At 39.5% G+C, this 22,978-nt stretch overlaps 1 protein-coding gene across 3 annotated transcripts in view; it reads right to left on the bottom strand.

Moving 5' to 3' along the window:
- RAPGEF5 (Rap guanine nucleotide exchange factor 5) overlaps positions 1–22,978 on the bottom strand; it is a 331,057-nt gene that overhangs the window by 56,607 nt on the left and 251,472 nt on the right. For all 3 annotated transcript variants that reach the window (XM_056519694.1, XM_056519693.1, XM_056519696.1), the window contains 2 exons: positions 14,752–14,867; positions 14,305–14,393 (listed from right to left, as the gene is read on the bottom strand). In XM_056519694.1, the coding sequence (XP_056375669.1) occupies positions 14,305–14,393; positions 14,752–14,867 (205 nt within the window). The remainder of the gene's footprint in view (positions 1–14,304; positions 14,394–14,751; positions 14,868–22,978) is intronic.

Below are 22,978 nucleotides of genomic sequence, written 5' to 3'. Positions count from 1 at the left end.
GAAAATGCGAGTGTAAAAAATGAAGATTTTTAATTTTCTCCTTCACTTTGCTGCTATTCCTGTGAAACACCTAAAGGGTTAAAACACTGACTGAATGTCATTTTGAATACTTTGGGGGGTGTAGTTTTTATAATGGGGTCATTTATGGGGTATTTCTAATATGAAGACCCTTCAAATCCACTTCAAAACTGAACTGATCCCTGAAAAATATCGAGTTTGAAAATTTTGTGGAAAATTGGAAAATTGCTGCTGAACTTTGAAGCCCTCTGGTGTCTTCCAAAAGTAAAAACTCATAAATTTTATGATGCAAACATAAAGTAGACCTATTGTATTTGTGAATCCCCAAAAATTTTTTGGGGGGAATATCCATTTTCCTTACAAGCAGAAATCTTCAAAGTTAGAAAAATGCAAAATTTTCAAATTTTTCATAACATTTTGGGATTTTTCACCAAGAAAGGATGCAAGTTACCAAAAAAATGTACTACTATGTTAAAGTAGAATATGTCACGAAAAAACAATCTCGGAATCAGAATGATAACTAAAAGCATTCCAGAGTTATTAATGTTTAAAGTGAAAGTGGTCAGATGTGCAAAAACGCTCTGGTCCTGAAGGCCAAAATGGGCTTGGTCCTTAAGGGGTTAAGTGTTCCCTTTATTTTTTTGAGCAGTGTACATCACTGCAGCAAAATCTGTTTCATGTCCATGTGCATGCAGCAGGCTCGGGAGAAATTGCTCCTCCGGAGTAATCGTTTCTTCGTAGAAAAGTAGCCCTATGTCTTTGGAATGAGCTTAATACATATATATTTGACCTCAGGCAGTACCTTACATTACAAGTCTTATGTCCTTTTGGAGCTTACAAACATCATAAAGGTGGTGTCCACCTAGGCTCTTTGTGTTTTTACAACCTTTTATGCTGCTGATCATACTTTAAAAAGAATGAAATGATTATACACTAAAAGTAGCTAAATACCAAGTGAAAAAAATAAAGCTAACCAAATAAGAGTCAGCCTACTCAGAGCCACACACAGAGCACAAACTCCTGTTTTAAGCTATTTCACTATGCAAACTGTTATTCTATTATATACCATGGCCTGTGACAACTCATCTTTATTGTGTATACAGTATATAAAAACTAAAAAGCAACATTATCAAGCTTACATTTAGACTGGTGATTTACCATTATTACCCAGTTATGTGTAAGTGCACAGTACTGATGTCAGGCAGTGCTGGATCTATTATTTCAGAGATAAAAATAGGAAGAAAAAAAAACAATTAGTGTCTTGGGACTAATGTCTGGCAAATAGCATTAATCCAAGATACTGCATCTGAAACATGAAACTAAGAACAAATTACTCAGAAAGGAGAAGAGTATTCAAGAGGCAATACAAATTTAATTAAGGTTGTATTTACAACACAGATTTGGCAGTCACCAATGTCCAGAAGACACTGACTTTTTATTATCTATTTACATATTTGGGATAAGTATAATATGTTAGCCTGCAAATATACAGTAAGCAATCGGCCCTTTATACATATCCATCAAGACATACATCGAGGCAGATTTGCACCATGTTTTTGAGTCCCACACAAATAGGGTATACATCCGGTAAATGGACCAAATGTAGTTACAATAAGACTAATTTGGCCCATTGAGGTCATGGGGCCTGTCGGCAATACATCAAGATGTGTGGCATCCATTTTTTTACCATGTACAGCCTGAAGGAAGCCCCGAAATGTGGGGTTAATGGGGCATAAGCTAACTAATAGGTGGTGCAAAGTTAGACAAAAGTGTCTAAAGATGCATCCAATTTATCAAACAGCATGACCCAGTGTGAAAATCTTGGCATATTCTTAGACTGCCTGGTCTAGAGTTATGCTGTGTGAGCTTTAGGAAATTTGTTTTATTGGCCCTGATTCACAAATTGTAAACCTGACCTGCCTATGTCAGGTGGTGTGCCAAAATGTGGCCTAGTGTGTCACAAATTGCGTCTGCACCCAAATTTGTGGCACACTGTAACCAAATAAACCTACAAACCAGAAAAAAAGAAGCGCTGAAAAAAGATACTGCAGGATTGTTATATCACAGGAAATACAAGTCAAAAACAGACGTGCCAGAAGAACGGACACGTCCTCTTAAAATCGGCATGAGGAAATAATTCCTGCCACAAGAAAATACAAAACATTTGAACATAAACCTTAAACTGAACTTAATAAGTCAACAAACACTTGCTATAAACATATTTAGCCCAAAGAAGTAATATTATGCAGCCGAAGCCAAAACAGCATTCAGGCAAATGTAGGGTTTGGCCGTCTGTCATCGACTTCAACGCGCCAGCTACTTTACCTTAGCTACAGGCTAATATGATGCACAAAGCAAACAGTGAACGGATAAAGTTTGTACAAGGGAATAAGAAGTGTTAGGATGTGTTGGTATAGGAAATGACTATGGGGGGTATTCATCAAAGGATTTATGTGTTTTTTAACGTAACTTTGGCGCAATGCTTTGACGCAGTGTCTTTTTGTGCCAAAGTTTGGCGTATTTTCTCCACTGTCATTTTTACAACTTTCTCAAAATTACATGGTCTTGTGTGTGATTTTAACTTTAGTCAGTAAGTCATCATCTGCACCAATCGATCTTTGGTGCAATTTTGCGCCTTTAGGGGTTTTTTTTTGGTGCAAATCACTGCCAAAAAATTTTGCACATGGAAAACACACTTAGCAATGTCAGAAAATGTAAAGGCGTCAAAATACGTGAAAGCAGCGACGCCTCCGGGGCTGCGCAATACTATCCTGCGACATAGTTGTCTCTGAGGAACCTTCACCCTCCGTTGAGCCAGCATTGGACATGGCCACACAGGTTCAGGAAAGGTAAGCACTAAAGCAGTGGTCTCCAACCTGCGGACCTCCAGATGTTGCAAAACTACAACTCCCAGCATGCCCGGACAGCCAACGGCTGTCCGGGCATGCTGGGAATTGTAGTTTTGCAACATCTGGAGGTCCGCAGGTTGAAGACCACTGCACTAAAGTAACAAAACAAAAAAACTACCCAAGTTGAAAATAAAATCCATTTCACATGGTGGCTATAAACCCCACAAAAGAAAATAACTCATGTTGCTTGCTGATATACTGCAGGAGGGACTCCAACCCTTGCTCTACAGGGTAAAATACGCGTCCTCTGTGGTGGTAAGTTCTGTGTAAAAGGCGCTGTGAACAGCTGATTTCAACATTTGAGCCAAAATTACTAACAACGTGCACCAAATGATAAATTTGGTGCATGTCCACGAAAACCAAAGTGAAAAAAAAAAAGGGTAAACAGAAACTTTCAACAGGCAAAATTGATAAATACCCCCCTATGTTCATTCTCCCTGGTGGTGAAGAGTAGCTGAGCTGTATGGGTACAAATGTGAAGATTTGGATTGCTTGCTATTTGTGGTGTTAAACAGGGACAGGCTCAAGTGGATGAGATATACATTTTTGTGCAGGAATGAAGCATTGCCTTAAGGTAATGGTATGTCTGTAAATGTATACTGTACTGAACTCATCCCATCTGTGCTGAATTATATTGCCTTTAACATCTACCACAAAACTCTGTAACTAAAATCCTATTTCACATCTATATTTGTAACGCATATTACACATAACACATGCTTCTGGTATAGTGCAAATTGTTCAGGCAATACAATAATAATCATAATAGAGCTGTAGCATACTGAATGAGAATCCTTTTTGTAGAGCTCTACTCAACTACTAGGACTTCTGTATATGAATAATAGACAAGTTATTACAGTTCATTACAGCACAGTTATTAGGGTTATTAGTGGTTAGTTCCAAAACCTTATTAGGCAATGAATTAGGGAGATAATACAAGGGGTCCTACCCATTCAGGATCCTAATTTTAAAGAAACACTGATAGAGACTAATGTTGCAGAGGTTCTTGTGTATGTCCTGTGCATACACCCGTGTTTTTTTTTAGCCATACTTATTCCAATTTCATCACTGAAATGATGTTCTAATGATGTCTTATCACTGCATTTGCCCTATCAGCAGGCTAGAATCCAGCAGCCTAAGCTGCAGAGAATCATACGTGGTTTGAAGTCCGTTCACGTTGTGTGTAGTTTTATGTGTTTAATTATTCAAAGTGCGCTTTTTAGAAAAATATTGCCATGAGGCAAAAGTGATTTGACCTAGAATCACAATTGTGGTGTTTTATGAAAATGTGTCTTCAGGTTATGTTCACATGTTGTGTCTTTAACTGCATTTATGTGAAGTTTTTACAGCTTATTTTACTGTTATTTTTTTCAAAATGGCAACATTTTTTTTTTTTTTACTGCCAATTGTGCAATCGCAGTAAAATATGGAAATTATTCAGCAATTTCTGGAAAAATCACACAAAAAAAACACAGCAAAGATGCATTGTGTAAACACATATCTGCCATTCATCCTGATCCTATAGAAGTAACAGCATTATATGGATGGAGCTAAATGGGGGAGAGGAAGATCTCTGCCAGTAGCCAGAAAATATCTGATGATGTCATCCTGTAGTCCGCAGTAAATCAGCTGACCCAGGGCAGACCACTTCCACTGACACATTAAAGGGATTATCCACCATGTGTTGATTTTAGTACACACTTGCCAGACAGTAAGGATATGTGCTTGTCAAGGGGCTAAATGGCTATCTTTTTGTGAACTAGCTATTTACTGTTGGAGTTCATTCGCTTAAACGACAAACCCTGTAATTCCTTGTTTGTAAGTGTGAGGTCACTTCTCTCCCTCCCACACATCAGCCACCCCACCCATTAAAACATACCTGTGATCTCTTCCATGCAATAGACCAATGTTTTATTACCAGGGTGCCTCCAGCTGTTGCAAAACTACAATTCTTATCACTCCCACCAAGCAGTCACTCCACCCATTGAAGCAAAGACATGCTCCCTCTGAACACCTGACTAAGGAGGTAATGTCTCAAACCGTACTGCAACCTAGGAAAACCTGAGACCTGTGTAATTTAGTATGCTGTTGAAAATGAACTTTGGTCCAAAGAAAACATAAGATTTGTGAGACCACCATCACACACAGGTACAGACACTATATTATGAACTACACTAACTTTACAGCACGCCCCTGTAGTACAGCCAAATTAAAAATATCCCGGAATACCCCTTTAAACACTGATGTTCTGTGGGTCATTATGTGACCCAGTTACATTAATAACCAGATTTTTTCCTTCTATAGTGCATCACAGGCTATTATTAGAGAATAATGAAGAGGTTCTTACATATGCTTATTTATACCTATTTTAGTTGATGTGGTCTAATTTAATATTCCAAATCATGTTTGAGGCCAGAAAGAACAATGAAAGTTCACCACTCTTGAAAAGAGATAGCATGAAGAAAAGATATAAATTATGACTATGCAAGAGGACAATGGACAGGTGAGTTGTACAGTAATAGCTGGCAGAATGCTACAGAGAGTAAATATGATATTACATTTTGGCCAAAAATATACTCTCTTGCCAAGCTAGCTAGAATATACAGGGGACTTAAGATTAATGTAGTACGACTGGACGCCTTGATGCACTGTACCATGAATGTCAAATACAGTCTCATCTCTCTGCTCTATTTCTAAATGCTTCCTAGTACAGAACAGAAAAACATGAGTTTCACAAGGACCTGATTTAATAAAACGGCAAAGATTTCTCTAATACAGTGCCTCAAGACCTTGAGGGGAAAGTCACTACTCAATGTGCCTCTTACTCCATCCAGACCAGTTCATTTTGATTCCGAACATCCAGAATATAAAACCTATGAATATTAACTAGAGAACATAACTTTGAAGAGTATAAGCTGTGCTAAGCGGCCAGGAAATGTTACCTTATCCTGAATTTTCAAAAATGAGATTTACAGCTACTTTTATTTTTGTTCAGTTTGCATTCCTTATTTGCATCTGTTTTACTGCTTTAGGAATTAAACATAAAAAGCATAGTATGAAATAAAAAAGATACTGAAGGAAATAAATAAAACTGGGTGTACCAAAAATCTGCCAGAATTTGTGGCAAAAAAACTGTCTTATACGTTTAGCACCACATTAATGATGTGTTATAAACACACTTGCACCTCGTCCAATAAGTGGATGTGGCATTGTTGTAAGGGGATGTGGCTTAAGTGTGTGCTAAAAAGTGACACATTTTGATGCACATTTTGGCACCAAAGTAGGCCAACTAGAAAAACGATAAACTTAGACTAGACAGTCTAAAGATGTTCCAGGAGGTGATTTATCCAGGAGCCTATTTCTAGCTTTGCTATCAGACTCTTAAACTGGTTGTGTACATTAGATAACTGTTGTGTAAATGTTCATAAACGAGCAGCTTTCTCTCCAAATTGCACCTGAGTGTGCAAGTATTCTGAATGGGGAAAGGGAAGAAGGCTGTTCCTAGTCTCCTCTAATGTTAGCTTATTTCTTATTTATTATGTCAGTGTTTCTCAAGCGTGGTCCTCAAGACCCTCAACAGGTCATGTTTTTAGGATTTCCTTAGTCTTTCACAGGTGATATAATTATGGTCAGCGAATCAGACATCACCACAGTTATATCACCTGTGAAAGACTAAGGAAATCCTGAAAACATGGGGGGGGGAGGGGGGGGTCTTGAGGACTGAACTTTAGAAACACTGCTTTTGAGCAAAAGGATGAGGCATGTTGAGTACCTGTCTGATCTGTCTCTCCCCTGAGAGAGCCCGGAGGCACCTGGTTGGTGGGTTCAGCCAACATTAATCAAATGGTTATGGCCGGCTTTAGTCTGTTACAAAATTCTGACTTTCTACCTCTACTGGCAAGCCATTGCATTTCTTTCCACAGACCCCAAATCGCATAGTAATCTGAACCTCTAAGTGGATACACTAACTCCTATTGTGTTAGTCTTAACTGTACTTCTATGGGAAGGCAGCTTTAAGACAAAATTTAAATGTTATGATAAAAATGTTAAGGCTATGTTAACAAACAGATGTGTTGAAAAATATTTTGATACTGAAAATCCATTCTTTAAATATCAATTTTTTTTTTAGCAGCACGTGCATGAACTTTTTAAGACACTATTCAGATGAAAGTATAAGTCGCAGACATTTTTAAAAAATAGTTTTTTACACTTCTGCCTTGTGTGAGCTTGAGTGCTGATTTTAAGACTTTATTTTGGACTTTATTGCTTTAATGAATGCTGGCCTGGATTTTCATTGATACAGATCTATTGTTTGGTATGAACCACTTTCCAAGAAACGTCCAACATGGCAGGTCAATTTTTTCCCGAATACCTGTCTTTGCTCAGCATCTGTTGTGCTCAATCATGTCATGAAGAGGTGCCAGGAAATGGTAGAAAATGGTCTTTATAGCTATCAAAGCTTTCCACGTTATGGCCAACTTTAAAATAAACCTGATTATCATTAGTAAGGAATGTGGCATCTGCAGCTACAAACTATCATCCCTCAGAAATGGCTATTTATATTCAGCTAATGTTCCACTAAATTTTCTAGAACACAGTCCAGATTTATCAGGAACTTAACCAATCCATAAAATGAATTTTTGTACAGTGAATTGGCTAAACTGTCAATTTCCGTTAGCTACCAAATACAAGAGATAGGTGTATCTGATAGGAACCTGTGGCGGACTAAATCTCTGTGTTCAGAGAAGTACAGACTGCCACAAAACATATGGAAAAGCAAAATCTGACAACTAAATATACTTGCACATTACACGTGCACCTTCGGACACAAATAAGTATGCATGTCACATGTTGTATTAGAAAGTATAACTTACTTGTAATTGTATATTAAGCACAACTCTTATGTCAATGTGATCAGAAAGGCAATTTAGAATAAATGGCATATTTTAGAATAGAAATTGATATTAAAAGAAGTAGCAGGGCGTAAACCACTCGTTACATTCAGAAGAAGAACTAGCTTAAAGGACCTTATAGAGCACAAGTGAAGTACTAAGAAAAACCCAAAAACTCAAAACTGGTTGGAGAATGTCTCTCCCAAAGAAAAATTTAAATATGGACATTGTTCAGTCTGTAAGTCCTCAATTACAGGGAAGTCATTGCAGCACGGAGCTTCTGCGTGAAAGCCCAATTTTTTTTTTAACTGCTGTTTAGAAAATAGATGTTGTGGCGTAACTATAGGGGGTGCAGAGGTAGCAGTCACACAAAGGCCCTGTGACTCAAAGGACCTCAAGGGACCTTTGCCTCATAAGAAGAAACCAGTTGTATAAATGAAACATGGTAGACCTGGGGACCTGTTACAGATTTTGCATTGGGTCCCATAAGCTACAAGGTACACCTCTGGATGTGGTCGCTTTCACATAGGTTGCACAATATGCAATTTCCTAATGCGCTACTGGGAACACCTATGTTCTATCCGTACTGGTGTCTGTTCCCATAGACTGACTGAACATTAAAGAAATGTGCTCAACAGTGACCCAAGGGTCTTATAGTTTTCAGGCATAGAAAGCTTAAAAAGTGTACATCTAGGAGCTGATAAACTCATGTTATAAGGAAAAGCTCAAATAATTTGCGCAGATGTAAAGGGACAATTAGGACTAAATGACAGGAATTTATTTTAGTTATGTGCTTTAGTGTGCTGTCACTTTAATAGGGGTTTCTTGGAGAGGCTCAGTTCAGTGGTGAGAGATAAAAAGGGGTACTCCCGTGGAAAACTTTTTTTTTTTTAAATCAACCGGTGCCAGAAAGTTAAACAGATTTGTAAATTACTTCTATTAAAAAAAATCTTAATCCTTCCAGTATTTTTAGGGGCTGTATACTACAAAGGAAATGATTTTCTTTTTGGACTTCTCTTCTGTCACGACCACAGTGCTCTCTGCTGACCTCTGCTGTCCATTTTAGAACTGTCCAGAGCAGCATATGTTTGCTACGGGAATTTTCTCCTGCTCAGGACAGTTCCTAAAATGGACAGCAGAGGTCAGCAGAGAGCACTGTGATCGTGACAGTAAAGAGAAATCCAAAAAGAAAAGCATTTCCTTTGTAGTATACAGCACCTAAAAAGTACTGGAAGGATTAAGATTTTTTAATAGACGTAATTTACAAATCTGTTTAACTTTCTGGCACCAGTTGACTTAAAAAAAAAAAAAAAAGTTTTCCAAGGGAGTACCCCTTTAAGACTGAAGAAAGCGCTAAACAAAGTGTGAAACAGCTGTTGCCTGACTACTTGGTGCATTTTCATCTCTGGACATGGCAGATGAGAAAATAAAGATTTAAAAAGTTTAAACATATGGTGAGTGCTGATACTGTTCCAGCTTTTCTATAATTCGGATTATATGGGTTATCCATTTATATGTAGTTGAGCATTACTAGCTTATTGATACAAGCTCTCTGTGTTTCAGTTTTCCATTCAATCAGTAATAGGTGTGGTGTCGGCTTGTACACTGCTCCAAAAAAAATAAAAAAATAAAAATAAAGGGAACACTAAGATAACACATCCTAGATCTGAATGAACTAATCATATGAAATACTTTCATCTTTAAATAGTTGAATGTGCTGACAACAAAATCACACAAAATTATTAATGGAAATCAAATTTACCAACCATGTAGGTCTGGATATGGAGTCACTCTCAAAATCAAAATGGAAAACCACACTACAGGCTGATCCAACTTTGATGTAATGTCCTTAAAACAAGTCAAAATGAGGCTCAGTAGTGTGTGGCCTCCACGTGTCCGTATGGCCTCCCTACAACGTTCAGACTGTTCAGGAGTTGGTGGATGCTTTAGTCCAGGTATAGGAGGACATCCCTCAGGAGACCATCCGCCACCTCATCAGGAGCATGCCCATCAGGATGGTCTCCTGAGGGATGTCCTCCTAGACCTGGACTAAAGCATCCAGCAACTCCTGAACAGTCTGTGGTGCAACGTGGCCTTGGTGGATGGAGCGAGACATGTCCCAGATGTGCTCAATCGGATTCAGGTCTGGGGACCGGGCAGACCAGTCCATAGCTTTAATGCCTTCCTCTTGCAGGAACTGCTGACACACTCCAGCCACATGAGGTCTAGCATTGTTTTGCATTAGGAGGAACCCAGGGCCAACCGCACCAGCATATGGCCTCACAAGGGGTCTGAGGATCTCATCTCGGTACCCTAATGGCAGTCAGGCTACCTCAGGCAAGCACATGGAGCAGAACGTTCTCAACGGCGTCTCCAGACTCTGTCACGTCTGTCACGTGCTCAGTGTGAACCTGCGTTCATCTGTGAAGAGCACAGGGCACCAGTGGTTAATTTGCCAATCTTGGTGTTCTCCGGCAAATGCTAAACGTCCTGCACGGTGTTGGGCTGTAAGCACCCCCTCCACCTCATACCACCCTCATGGAGTTTGTTTCTGACCGTCTGAGTGGACACATGCACATTTGTGGCCTGCTGGAGGTCATTTTGAAGGTCTCTGGCAGTGCTCCTCCTTGCACAAAGGTGGAGGTAGCTTTCCTGCTGCTAGGTTGTTGCCCTCCTATGTCCTCCCCCACGTCTCCTGATGTACTGGCCTGTCTCCTGGTAGCACTTCCATGCTCTGGACACTACGGTGACAGACATAGCAAACCTTCTTGCCACAGCTCACATTGATGTGCCATCCTGGATGAGCTGCACTACCTTAGCCACTTGTGTGGGTTGTAGACTCCGTCTCATGCTATCACTAGAGTGAAAGCACCGCCAGCATTCAAAAGTGACCAAAACATCAGCCAAGAAGCATAGAAACTGAGAAGTGGTCTGTGGTCACCACCTGAAGAACCACTGCTTTATTGGGGGTGTCTTGCTAATTGCCTATAGTTTCCACCTGTTGTCTGTTCCATTTGCACAACAGCATGTGAAATTGATTGTCAATCAGTGTTGCTTCCTGAGTGAACAGTGTGATTTCACAGAAGTGTCATTGACTTGGAGTTACACTGTGTTGTTTAAGTGTTCCCTTTATTTATTTATTTTGAGCAGTGTATATTCCTTTAGGACTTTTTGGACATAAAATATTATGTTGCAGATACATTGTTTGTGAAATGTAGGCATACCCATTATTATAGCCAGGCCAATTTAACAACTAGCCCAAATTTTGTGACATTAAAAAGTTGTAAAATATGGCACACAATTGGCAAGAAAGGTGGTGTTGAATAGGAAAGAGCAGGATGTAGGCTCCAAACTGGAGCACAAATGTATGCCTTCTCATAGCAGGTATATATTTCATTTTCTGCTATAAGGACAACCAATGATGTTTCAAATGTATAAGGTGGTATGTGCCATGTGCCTATCATTTTGCATTTTCCTCCAACAAAGTCTGGATTCAGGCTTTGCTACCATTATCTTTTCCCTGAGACTCGGGGTATATGTCAGCAACCTGTCAAAAAAAAGGTCACTGAGGTATACCAAAAATTACACCTGATGGGCATATTGGGTTTACTGGACTGAATTGGCCTACTTGGGGCTACAATTGGTCCATTTGGTCAATTGTGCAGAACTCGATAGCCTAAAACACCTAATTATTGAATCCTGCAAAATTAATGTCCAGATAATGAATGGAACGTAGTCACTAGTTGACAAGTTTGGTCCATTAAACCCAATGGGCCTGTTTGAAGTACACTGTGGTATGCACCAGCAAAACAAATTTTGGGCAAGTTGTCGAAGTATACTATGAGTACGTAAGGAGAATGTAATTAGATAGAGCCTATATTTGCTTTATATATGTATATTCACATTGACATGATTTTAATTGCATAGTATACATTGCCATACATTGTCACCAATCCGGTGTTCATGACAATGCTGCCATGGTATACATTTTTATATGTCATTTCACTAATCCCTTGAGGATGCAGTGGAACATGCTGTGTGTAAATGAAGCGCTTTACATTTTAATAACTCAATAAGAGAAGACTACAACATGGAGTAAAGAAAATAACTCATAAAGGAATGTGGCTGTGAATTTGGTAGAATGTTGAAGAGTTATCATTTTTTCAGACAACAAATTGTTATATGCATCCAGTATGGTGCTCAGTGGTGGAAGGCTTTCTACATCAGTGTTTCCCAACCAGGGTGCCTCCATCTGCTGCAAAACTACAACTCCCAGGGAATGCTGGTAGTTGTAGTTTTGCAACATTTGGAGGTATCCTGGTTGGGAAACACTGTTCTACATGGTGCCCAATAAACGGATGCTACATTGTGGCTCCCCTCAACCAGAAGGGCCAGTGCCCTTAGGGTAACCAACAAATTTACATGGGTTTGAGTCACCAACTAATTAAACAGCAATAATGCAGCCTTATTTTCTATTTTGCTGAAGGAAGGACATAGATGATACATTGGCCACCAATTTACCATGAATGCAGCTATCTATTGGCCTATGAACACAATGAAGACACTAATGACTTCTATCTATCTTATCGCCAATAACTCTATGCCTCTTTTATCCATTTTATTGTTGCTGACTCAGCATTCTTCCTCATGCTTTGTTTATTTTAATACAAAATGAGAATTTTCCTACGCTATTCCTCTAGACACCAGTCTAATAGATTTAGTAAGGCCTTACAGGGGGATACGTGATCACCAGTAATACTGGAGGTTTGAGGGAAGCTTGTGCTGGTAATTTAGTAGAGTAATTCAATTTGAATATTCACAGCTACTCAATCTCAATCAGGAACGTAGATGGATGGCTGCATGTGCTCACTGGTGACTTGACCCATTATTTCCCACAGGAAGACAGGGCAGGCTACCCGTGCATCTCATTTGCATGTCATCAAATGGGCAATGCTAGCCTCGGCCTCCTCACAACAATCCTTTACAGCATTTTGGACCCAAAAAAGAAACATTTCCTCCACAGCACTGAAGCAGTATTATTCATGGGAGTCATTACCATCCTAAATGAGAAACAGTCAAAATTAAAATGAAACTTAATAGCTGGCGCTTGAGCGCTGTTTTCCTAGATACCACAAATGGTGAAATTAGATTTATAGTCAATATTACACTACATTATTACTGCAATCATAAGAAATGAGGGCTGGATCAGTGAAATCTCTTTGCAGTGTTTAGCTGAGTGGAGAAAATTAAATAAAAACCAGGTTCCCTCGCTACTGAGATGCTGCAGATTCCAGGATGGCATCTCCTGAGATGGCCTGAGCTAAACAATAGACCATAAAGGATAATGCAGTTAATGAGAAAACAATGGGTTTCCTGCTCTCATTTCATTGGAAGTGCCAACCTCAGCTTTCTTAAAATAAAAAGCTATTCATTAATACTCAAGGTGTCCTCATACCTGGGAGCAAACATATCAAAACAGACCTATAGCAACCTGCATCATGTGTGCAATATGCAAAGACTAGATATATAAGTGATTGCATCTGACTGTGATAATAATGAAGATACAAAAGCAATATAAACAGAGATAACTGAAAAGATGCCAGCACATTATTACGTGTGTTTTTGTTTACATGATTATGGCTTGAAGAGTCTCAAGGGTGCTGAGTATTCTACTCACTGACATCAGAGGGGAAAACTTCTGCAAAGAATGACTGCTTTTACTGAGCGAATGAAAGTTTTGCCGCTGACTTTAAAGACACAGCGCTAAGTTTCCCAAAAAGTTTTTTACTAGATGTAAAATGCTCCGGCAGCGCCCTCAAACAACAAGCATTCCAACATTCAAAACTCAATTATCAAGCATGAGAGATGCCAGTCAATCCAGATGTTCTACACCAGCTAATGAAAGCATTGAAATAAGTGACTCTTCACTTTCTCAATTGCCACTAGCTAAATGAAGCTGCTGAGTGCTGCTGATAGCGCTAATGACCTGTGAAGCATGAGCAACTGAGCAACACACAGGAAAGAAATTATTAGTCTGGGGAGGCAAGGGTTAACTGCCAAATTCTAGACAAATTCTGTACTGAAACACTAAAAACTCCACACAACCACTACATGCAGAAAAAATTAAGTTCAGTTGTGCAAAATGCGATGGTCCAAGATGTTCTGAAGTAGCTGACTACTTTTTATTTGCAATCTCGCACCTCCTAAGAAAACACCAACTTAAGAAGCAATTGCATCATGACCGTACCTCCCACTATTTTAGACTGCTCTAAGTCTGTCCATTCATTACGGTGTAATATGAGGTAATGTTGACATCTAAAGTTCTTTATTGATTGCGGTTTGTAAATAATACAGCGCAGAGTATTGTCAGGAATCATAGGGAAACATTTTATTATAGTTAACCACAATGTGGCATACAAAGCTTCCTGGTACTTGGCATCTGTACACACAAGCAAGGCGCCCACATCTGTTTTTCTTAATCATACCTGTCTCTTTGTCTTGTATGTCATCCAGGTGCAAGTCGTTCAGGAGGTGCTCCAAAATCTTCTCTGGCGTCCCGGATACCACCACGTACCTATCAGAAAGCAGAGAGTCCACAGAGTCATCCTCGGTTGAAGACTGAGAGCGACTGCTCCATTCATCCTCATCGTCTTCCTCATCAATGTATTTAAAATAAGGCACATCAAATGTGGGCAAAGGGAGCTCTCGGACCGTAAAAGCTGCTGATGGCTTCACATCCATATGGGCATCAAACACCCTCAGCTTGGAACTCCCCATTGTGTGTGAATGACAAAGGGCATCCCCTATAATGTGCAGTATATTCCCAAACCAGCTCTGTCTTTCCTAGCTAAATCCATCTAGCAGCTGAGCTCTGCAGTCAGCCCGTGCTTGTCTGAATATGTGTATGTGTATGCCTAGAGGAAAACTCTTACCTCCAATCACTCTCGCCACTCCCTGCTGTGGAGGCTGGCCTCTCTGACGACACTTTCTTAAGCACCAGAACATCTTGGTTTTGCTCTCTCACTTGAACAGTAGTTGCTTCTTCCTCCTGGTTTGATGCAAAGATAGAAGTGATATTAATAAGAAAAGAAAATCAATGTCTCATGAGAGCAAAACAGCAGTTTATTACAAGAGAGCCTCATCTTCTATGCAGCTTCATACAGAGCTTCCAATGATTTATATAGCACTATATCACACATTAGACTCATATTTACACCCTATTTTACATTTGTCCTGTTCTTTGTACACTGCACAGGCAGTGATCTGCATAATGGATATTATATATAATAGATCTAGAAGAAATATATGATTTTTTTTTCTTATTTAATAATTTCTACTCCACCAAATATAGGTGCAAATTACAGCATGGGTCCCCCTCTGTGTTACTCTAGTTCATGCAAAATCAGCTCATACTAAATATGTTACTGAAGTATATATGGCAGCTGGTTTTGTAAGGAAATGAAGGGAATAATCAACTGTTACAAGCATAGACCAGTGAGTGTTTCACAACCAGTGTGCCCCAAGCTGTTGCAAAACTATAACTCCCAGCATGCCCAGACATGCCAGTTGAAGACATACTGATTGGGTAATACTGGCATAGTCTATTCCTAAAGGAGAACTCCGGTACATAAATACTTATAAGTGTCTGCTTTCGTGTATCTCCGGCTCTCCCATAAAGATACATGGAGAGGGTGTGACTTCCACCGCTTCATGCCGTAGTCGACAGTAATCCGTGCACAGAGTGAAGGTTGCTCCATGCATGGGGGGTGCTCGGGTGCCGGGCAGGAAATTGCATGGGGTTCCAGCGGCAGACCCAATGATTAGATACTTATTCCCTATCCATAGGAGCCTGGGGATAGAGGACAAGTACTTATGTACCGGAGTTCCCCTTTAATGTTCTTCTCCTGAGGTTAGTATCCTCCTATATGATTCATAGATGAAGGGTATATTTGAAGAATCCTGAGAACTTAGTGGTGCAGCACTCATTCTTAAAAACAATGGGGGAGATATGCCATCCATTTATAAATACTACTCTTAATTTATATAGTGCCAACATATCCTGCAGTACTGTACAATTAAGGAGTATGGGGGGGATTCATCAACATCAATGTATGGTAGAGCTTTTTTTTTACCCCTTTCTGCTGCGTGTATTTGTCATTTAGCTGCGCAAAATTTACTAAACTTGCGCACGGGTCTCTGTGAATCATGTGCAGTAATAGAATCCAGCCCATCCGGCAGACTTGTACGTGTACTCGGAGCTGGTGTATATTTGCGCCAAAAAATGACACTTGCGTCCTTTTTGTGCACAAAAAAAAAAAAAAGACACAGTTAGTAAATTCATGTCTAGAGGAAAAACAGCTCTATGGTACACCTGAACGGTGACATCTTTAGAAAAAGTTCCACCAAAAAAGACGCACAAAAAGAACGCAGAAAATAACCTTGCACAAGATTTTGCGCAAGAAAATACACCTAAAATTACTCTATATAGATTTATGAATCCCCCCCTATGTGTGCAAATAAAATCAGTCTTCATAATTGGAAATTACCTTTGCACTGATTTTTTTTTTCTTTAGTCGATTTCTTTGTTTCTTGAATGCGAAGTGACACAACTTTGTAAAATATTGTCATTAAAAAATTCCTGCCATTTGGCTGCTACTCAGAGTAAGATAAGTGTGTCAAAATATGACAGACTTTCTTATTTCGCAGTGTTAGACAGGGGGCAGAAAAAGCCTGGGGGACAGCTCACACTGGATGGAGAATGGTATGTTCACACGGCGGAATGTCTGTGAAGAATTTGCTAGAATTTTCCACACGGACATTCTGCTGCAGCAGAGTCCCATTGATTTCAAAGGGATTTAGCTGCACTGTGCATATGTGGAATTTTCGCTGCAGATATTTATACTGCGGAAATCCTGATTCCGGCATCCACAGAAAGAACAGACATGTCTATTGTTTCCGCAGATTTTGTATGGAAATTCATTGCAGTCTATGAGATGACGTATTTCCGAGTGGGCCTAGCGGAATGTCTGCCCGTGTTTTCTGGGTGGACATTTCGCACATTTTCCTAATGTGTAAACATACCCTAAGAGGAAAGCAGTCTGCTGGGGAGAATTATACAGGCTGCATATAAGTATAGGGAGAAAATAAAGCTCATACAGCAATCTGTAGGGGCAAAAGTAAGCTAAGTTTTTAATAACGACCTAAGGAAAAAATTTTGCACCATAAAAAGTACAAAACAAGAATACAAAATAGCTCTTCAAAGGTGTCCATAGATGCTGTAGGCAGATGAGCTTATAAAAATAGACAAACCCTTTCAAAGTGTGTGTGTCACAATCCTGTGTCCACGAGACCTCTGTGCTGTAGTGCAAGTCATGTGGATGAACTTTAGTAGACAGACAAGGAGTGCAACTAATTAGCTAGTGCTATATAATTCAATATGACAAGCCTTTTGAAAGAAGCTTTTCAATGAAACGTCTACTTTTTTATTATGTAACAGGGCTGAATCCTATACATAAAGTTCATAAAGAGCATTAACCTGTAGCCTGTTGTTACAAAACACTGCACTAATTTTACACACCGGCAATTATAGCGTGACTCGTTTTCCACGAACTAGTATAGATGTCAGTCAGTGGAAAGATACAAAGTACCGGCGCTCACATTCAATGACTTTCTCTTTATAATGTTATCTTATTGTAGACAGTCTTTTTTACTTTCTCCTTTCACCCTTACATCTTACTTTATGTTCTGAAGGGTCAAAAAAAAATAGAAATATGAGATAAAGTAGAGGGGGGGGGGGGCAAACATACTGGACCTAATATGGTTGCTTACAGGGAACAATAGATTGTATTTAACCTCACAGACAATCTACACAAGCTAGACCTCATGCTTAATGTCCCTCTAAGAAAAAATAATTATGCAGCTTTAAAAGCCAAGGACTCTCTGTGTATTGTTAATGGATGTAGCAATGGCTTTGTGCAGAGATGAGGATGGATGAAAAATTCTATGGGTCACTGCACCAACATTCTCTGAATCTCAGCTGTTTGAACAGAAGAAGCTGAATAATCATTGCTTTCTGCATACGCAGCCCGGTGGGTTTCCACAGGCAATGAAATCCTTGAGCCTGATCATTATGAGCAGTTTTATTTAAGTGCTCAGGGAGGGTACAGAACTGTGAAAACCAATGGTAACACTGCTTCCCTTTTAATTATTCAAGATCAAAGGCTTTAGCTCTCATAAAGTAAACAAAGTATAAAGTGGAAAGGAAAACAATAGAGCTACAGTATAGGATTCTATGCTTTTCAGTCAAAGATGAGGATATCAGAGGGGACATATAATCGAATGCAGTTTATTCATTTACTCATGAACAAATATATGTCTGAGACAACAGGAGCATTGTTTAATGCCTCATTAAAGGGAACCAATCATCAGATTTTACCCTATATAACGCTTGGCAAAGCGTTATATAGGGTAAAATTGTTGTCCTCACCATCCCCAGGGGACGCTCCTGCTCCCAGGGATGGTGAAGATATGAAGTTATAAACTAGTCACCGCCGCCGCCGTAAGTAGTCACCTGGGCGGGGAGCTCTTCTCATCTACTCCTGTTCTTCGGCCAGGAGCGACGCCCCCTCTGCTTGATTGATGGGCCGCGTCATTGTTCTGCTCACTGAACAGACGGAGCAGAGCGATGATGCGGCCCATCAATCAAGCGGAGGGGGGCGTCGCTGCCGGACGAAGAACAGAAGTAGGTGAGAAGAGCTCCCCGCCCAGGTGACTACTTACGGCGGTGGTGGTGACTAGTTTATAACTTCATATCTTCACCATCCCTGGGGGCAGCAGCATCCCCCGGGAATGGTGAAAATAAAGATTTTACCCTATATAACGCTTTGCCAAGCGTTATATAGGGTAAAATCTGATGATTGGTTCCCTTTAATGTCATTAGCCCTTTAACAGATATGGTATTTAGATTACTATATAGTATGATAAATCTATGAGCCATACACATTAGCTACAGTGGGGATCAAAAGTTTGGGCACCCCAGGTAAAAATTTGTATTAATGTGCATAAAGAAGCCAAGGAAAGATGGAAAAATCTCCAAAAGGCATCAAATTACATATTAGACATTCTTATAATATGTCAACAAAAAGTTAGATTTTATTTCCATCATTTACACTTTTAAAATAACAAAAAACAAAAAAAAATTGTCTGCAAAAGTTTGGGCACCCTGCAGAATTTATAGCATGCACTGCCCCCTTTGCAAAACTGAGGTCAGCCAGTGTCATAGATTGTTCTCAACCATCATCTGGGAAGACCAGGTGATGTCAATCTCAAAGGTTGTAAATGCCCAGACTCATATGACCTTGCCCCAACAATCAGCACCATGGGTTCTTCTAAGCAGTTGTCTAGAAATCTGAAACTTAAAATAGTTGACGCTCACAAAGCTGGAGAAGGCTATAAGATAGCAAAACGTTTTCAAATGTCAATATCATCTGCTCGGAAGGTAATTAAGAAATTGCAGTCATCAGGAACAGTGGAAGTTAAAGCAAGATCTGGAAGACCAAGAAAAATATCAGACAAAACAGTTCACAGGACTGTGAGAAAAACAATTCAAAACCCACGTTTGACTGCACAATCCCTCCAGAAAGATCTGGCAGACATTGGAGTTGTGGTACACTAATCCACTATAAAGAGATACTTATACAAATATGGTCTTCATGGAAGAGTCATCAGAAGAAAACCTCTTCTAAGTCCTCACCACAAAAATCAGTGTTTGAACTTTGCAAATGAACATATAGACAAGCTTGAAGCATTTTGGAAACAAGTTCTGTGGACTGATGAGGTTAAAATTTAACTTTTTGGCCGGAATGAGCAAAGGTACGTTTGGAAAAGAAGGGGAACAGAATTTAATGAAAAGAACCTCTGTCCAACTGTTAAGCATGGGGGTGGATCAATCATGCTTTGGGGTTGTATTGCAGCCAGTGGCACAGGGAACATCTCACGAGTGGAAGGAAAAATGGATTCAATAAAATTTCAGCAAATTTTGGATGCTAACTTGATGCCATCTGTGAAAAAAGCTGAAGTTAAAGAGAGGATGGCTTCTACAAATTCATAATGATCCTAAACACACCTCGAAATCCACGGGGGATTACATCAAGAGGCGTAAACTGAAGGTTTTGCCATGGCCTTCACAAATCCTGACCTCAACATAATTGAAAATCTATGGATAGACCTTAAAAGAGCAGTGCGTCACAGACAGCCCAGAAAACTCAAAGAACTGGAAGACTTATGTAAGGAAGAATGGGCAAAGATACCTCAAACAAGAATTGAAAGACTCTTGGCTGGCTACAAAAAGCGCTTACAAGCTGTGATACTTGCCAAAGGGGGCAGTACAAGATATTAACTTGCAGGGTGCCCAAATATTTGCAGATGCCATTTTTTTGTTTTCTGTTATTTTGAAAGTGTAAATGATGGAAATGAAATCTAACTTTTGTTGACATATTATAAGAATGTCTAATCTGTAATTTGATGCCTTTTGGAGATTTTTCCAACTTTCCTTGGCTTCTTTATGCACATTAATACAAATTTTTACCTGGGGTGCCCAAACTTTTGATCCCCACTGTACATACACTCAACTGGCCCACGGCTATCTCTTATACCTGTCATCAAACATGCATGCTAAATCTCAGACAGTAGCTTGAAACCCTATAATTAATGGACATGTGTTAGCCAAACACACCTTTTAGTGGGACCAGTCGACCATCTAATGTGTATGGTGGGACCTCCTGATGCTTCATTGCCAAATTATGTCAGGGAAGAGAACAATCAGCCATGTCGAATTTCAACTAATGAATCCTTTTGTTTTTGGGAAACTGCAGAAGTTTATCCCCCTCCCCCCATTCCAATGTCGTGCCGAGTGTTCACGAATATGGGACAATCGGGGGAAATGTTTGTAGGCTGATAGCTATCTGATGTGTAGCCACCTTTGTTCCCTTATTTTACCAAGGGAACATTGGTATGAGCATGTTGTTCCTTCTACCCCTTATATTGTCAGCCACTTTAATCAAATTTACTCTATGTATATTAGGCTGCCTCTGCATATGCTTGATGATCAAAAGTAGTTTCCTTCCACGTGGTTGTGATGTCTAGTATTGTGCCCCATGTGAATCTATGGAGCACGAAAAGGGGTGGCGAGTACAATACATGGAGCCTCATGGCTATCCACTCTGGGTGGCTCTGGAATGTAGGACATATATGAAAGCACCTTTAAACACATTTTCTTAAAGAAAAACTGGCAGTTTGTTTACCGACACTAAACTAGGGTTATTGGTGCCGCCATTTTGGAGATATACAATGTATTAGACTCCATTGCTAATATGTTATTCGCAGGCTGTGCGCAATGGAGGCAGTACCCAGCAAACCTATAATCCCTGCCTTCTCTCCCTCTGCTCCCATATGCCCGCCAGGGCATATTGGTGCAGAGGGGACAGACGCAGGGATGCTGGGTTCCACCATTGCGCAAATCCAGTGTTAGCAAAGAAGGCTAATATATTGTATATCTCCAAAACTGCCGCACCAATCCGGATAAGTAATACATGATTTTAATCCAGTTTACCCACACTATAACCCTGTGTATTGGGTTTAGTGCCGGTGAACCAGATGTCAGTTCTCTGAAGATAACCCTAATCAAAAATAGCCTTACAAATAAATTATGTCATGTATTTTTACAACATAAAATCCTTAAAAGTCTCAGGACACACGGTATCCAATTTTTATGCCTGCTGTTAAGTTTACTAGAAGTCTTTCCATGTATATGTAAATGCCTACACCGGCAAATGGTTCCCATGCTTTCTGTTATTGTCTCATAGTTACTGATTCCCATATGGTTCATTGTTTTGTCTTACACTGGTGTATATGTTGTAACAAACAAAAGCATTCCTATTAACAAATTCCAGTTTATGTAAAACATCAGGCAAATCTTGGCCGAGAAATGCCTTTTCCCATGAAAATATACCATCTGTACATCATCTTTGTTGCACCATTTATGTTTCTACGGAGAATCTTTCCTTATAAAGCCGAAACAAGCAGCCAATAAAGTGAAACAAGAATATGTTCTGACAAGCTGTTAATAGGAAGAAAAGCTTCAGATATTATATATATCTATTGTTAGTATTTGTCTGAAATATCATAAAGTGTTTTTAGACAATGTAGATGTATGGAATTGACTGAACACTTTGCTGTCAGAGCAGATCCACAATTCTCCAGCAAGGTCATGGTGCTTTCATGAAGCCAATTAATGTTTTTTTTATCATCACGGCAGTGATCTCTGGGGAGGATCCATCTACACCAAGTATCTAATATGCAGACCAAGGATTATAATTATTTAAATGGGGAATACTCAGTGGGGCTTCCTGGACAATGAAACACTGAAAGGACACAGAAAACACGTATTGACTTCTTATTAAATCTAAGGCTATATGAAGCTCATAAATGTGAACTGTGACAGACGAAGGAACACACGGAGAGATTTAGGGTCAATCTGGGGAAGCAGCAGTAACATGCAATGAATGACAGTAAATTGTTCGCAGCAAATTAATAAGATTGTGCAGTTGTGGGCAACGTCCATTGTCTGAACGGATTTTCACATCAAGCGTCTGCTAATGTTAACCCACTGCAATTATATTTAACCGTAAAAAGACAACAAAAAAACACTTTCACAACATTATACATATATTCAGCTTTACTATATGATTTATTAAAAATAAGAAATTAGTGGTAAATAAAGAAAAGACCTACGCTTTACAAGAGCTGTCCAGCTGTACAATTTATTAGAAGAGCCCAAAAGAACTGTGTGATACAGTAACATTACTATAATATGGTTTGTATAGATATTTCTTTATAGGGAACATATCATGGTGAAAATACAGGTCCATCTACAAATACAGCATTGTGCTATTGAGCAGGAGGAGCAGATTAATATATAATACTAGTTGAGTAACCGGCGTTGCCCGGTTTTTCCTTCCTAATACTTGTTGGGGAGAAAAGTCAACAAAGGAGGAAGCTTTTGACTTTATATCCCGTCCTCATATATTGTTGTCATATCCCAATCCCATATCCCGTCCTCATATATCAACCTCATATCCCTACCTCATATTAGTGCTGGGC

Source organism: Hyla sarda, chromosome 5, assembly GCF_029499605.1.
Source record: "Hyla sarda isolate aHylSar1 chromosome 5, aHylSar1.hap1, whole genome shotgun sequence".
In the NCBI taxonomy this organism is placed as follows: Eukaryota; Metazoa; Chordata; class Amphibia; order Anura; family Hylidae; genus Hyla; species Hyla sarda.
Note: the sequence above shows the minus strand (reverse complement) of the source record. Positions and strands in the feature narration are given on the sequence as shown.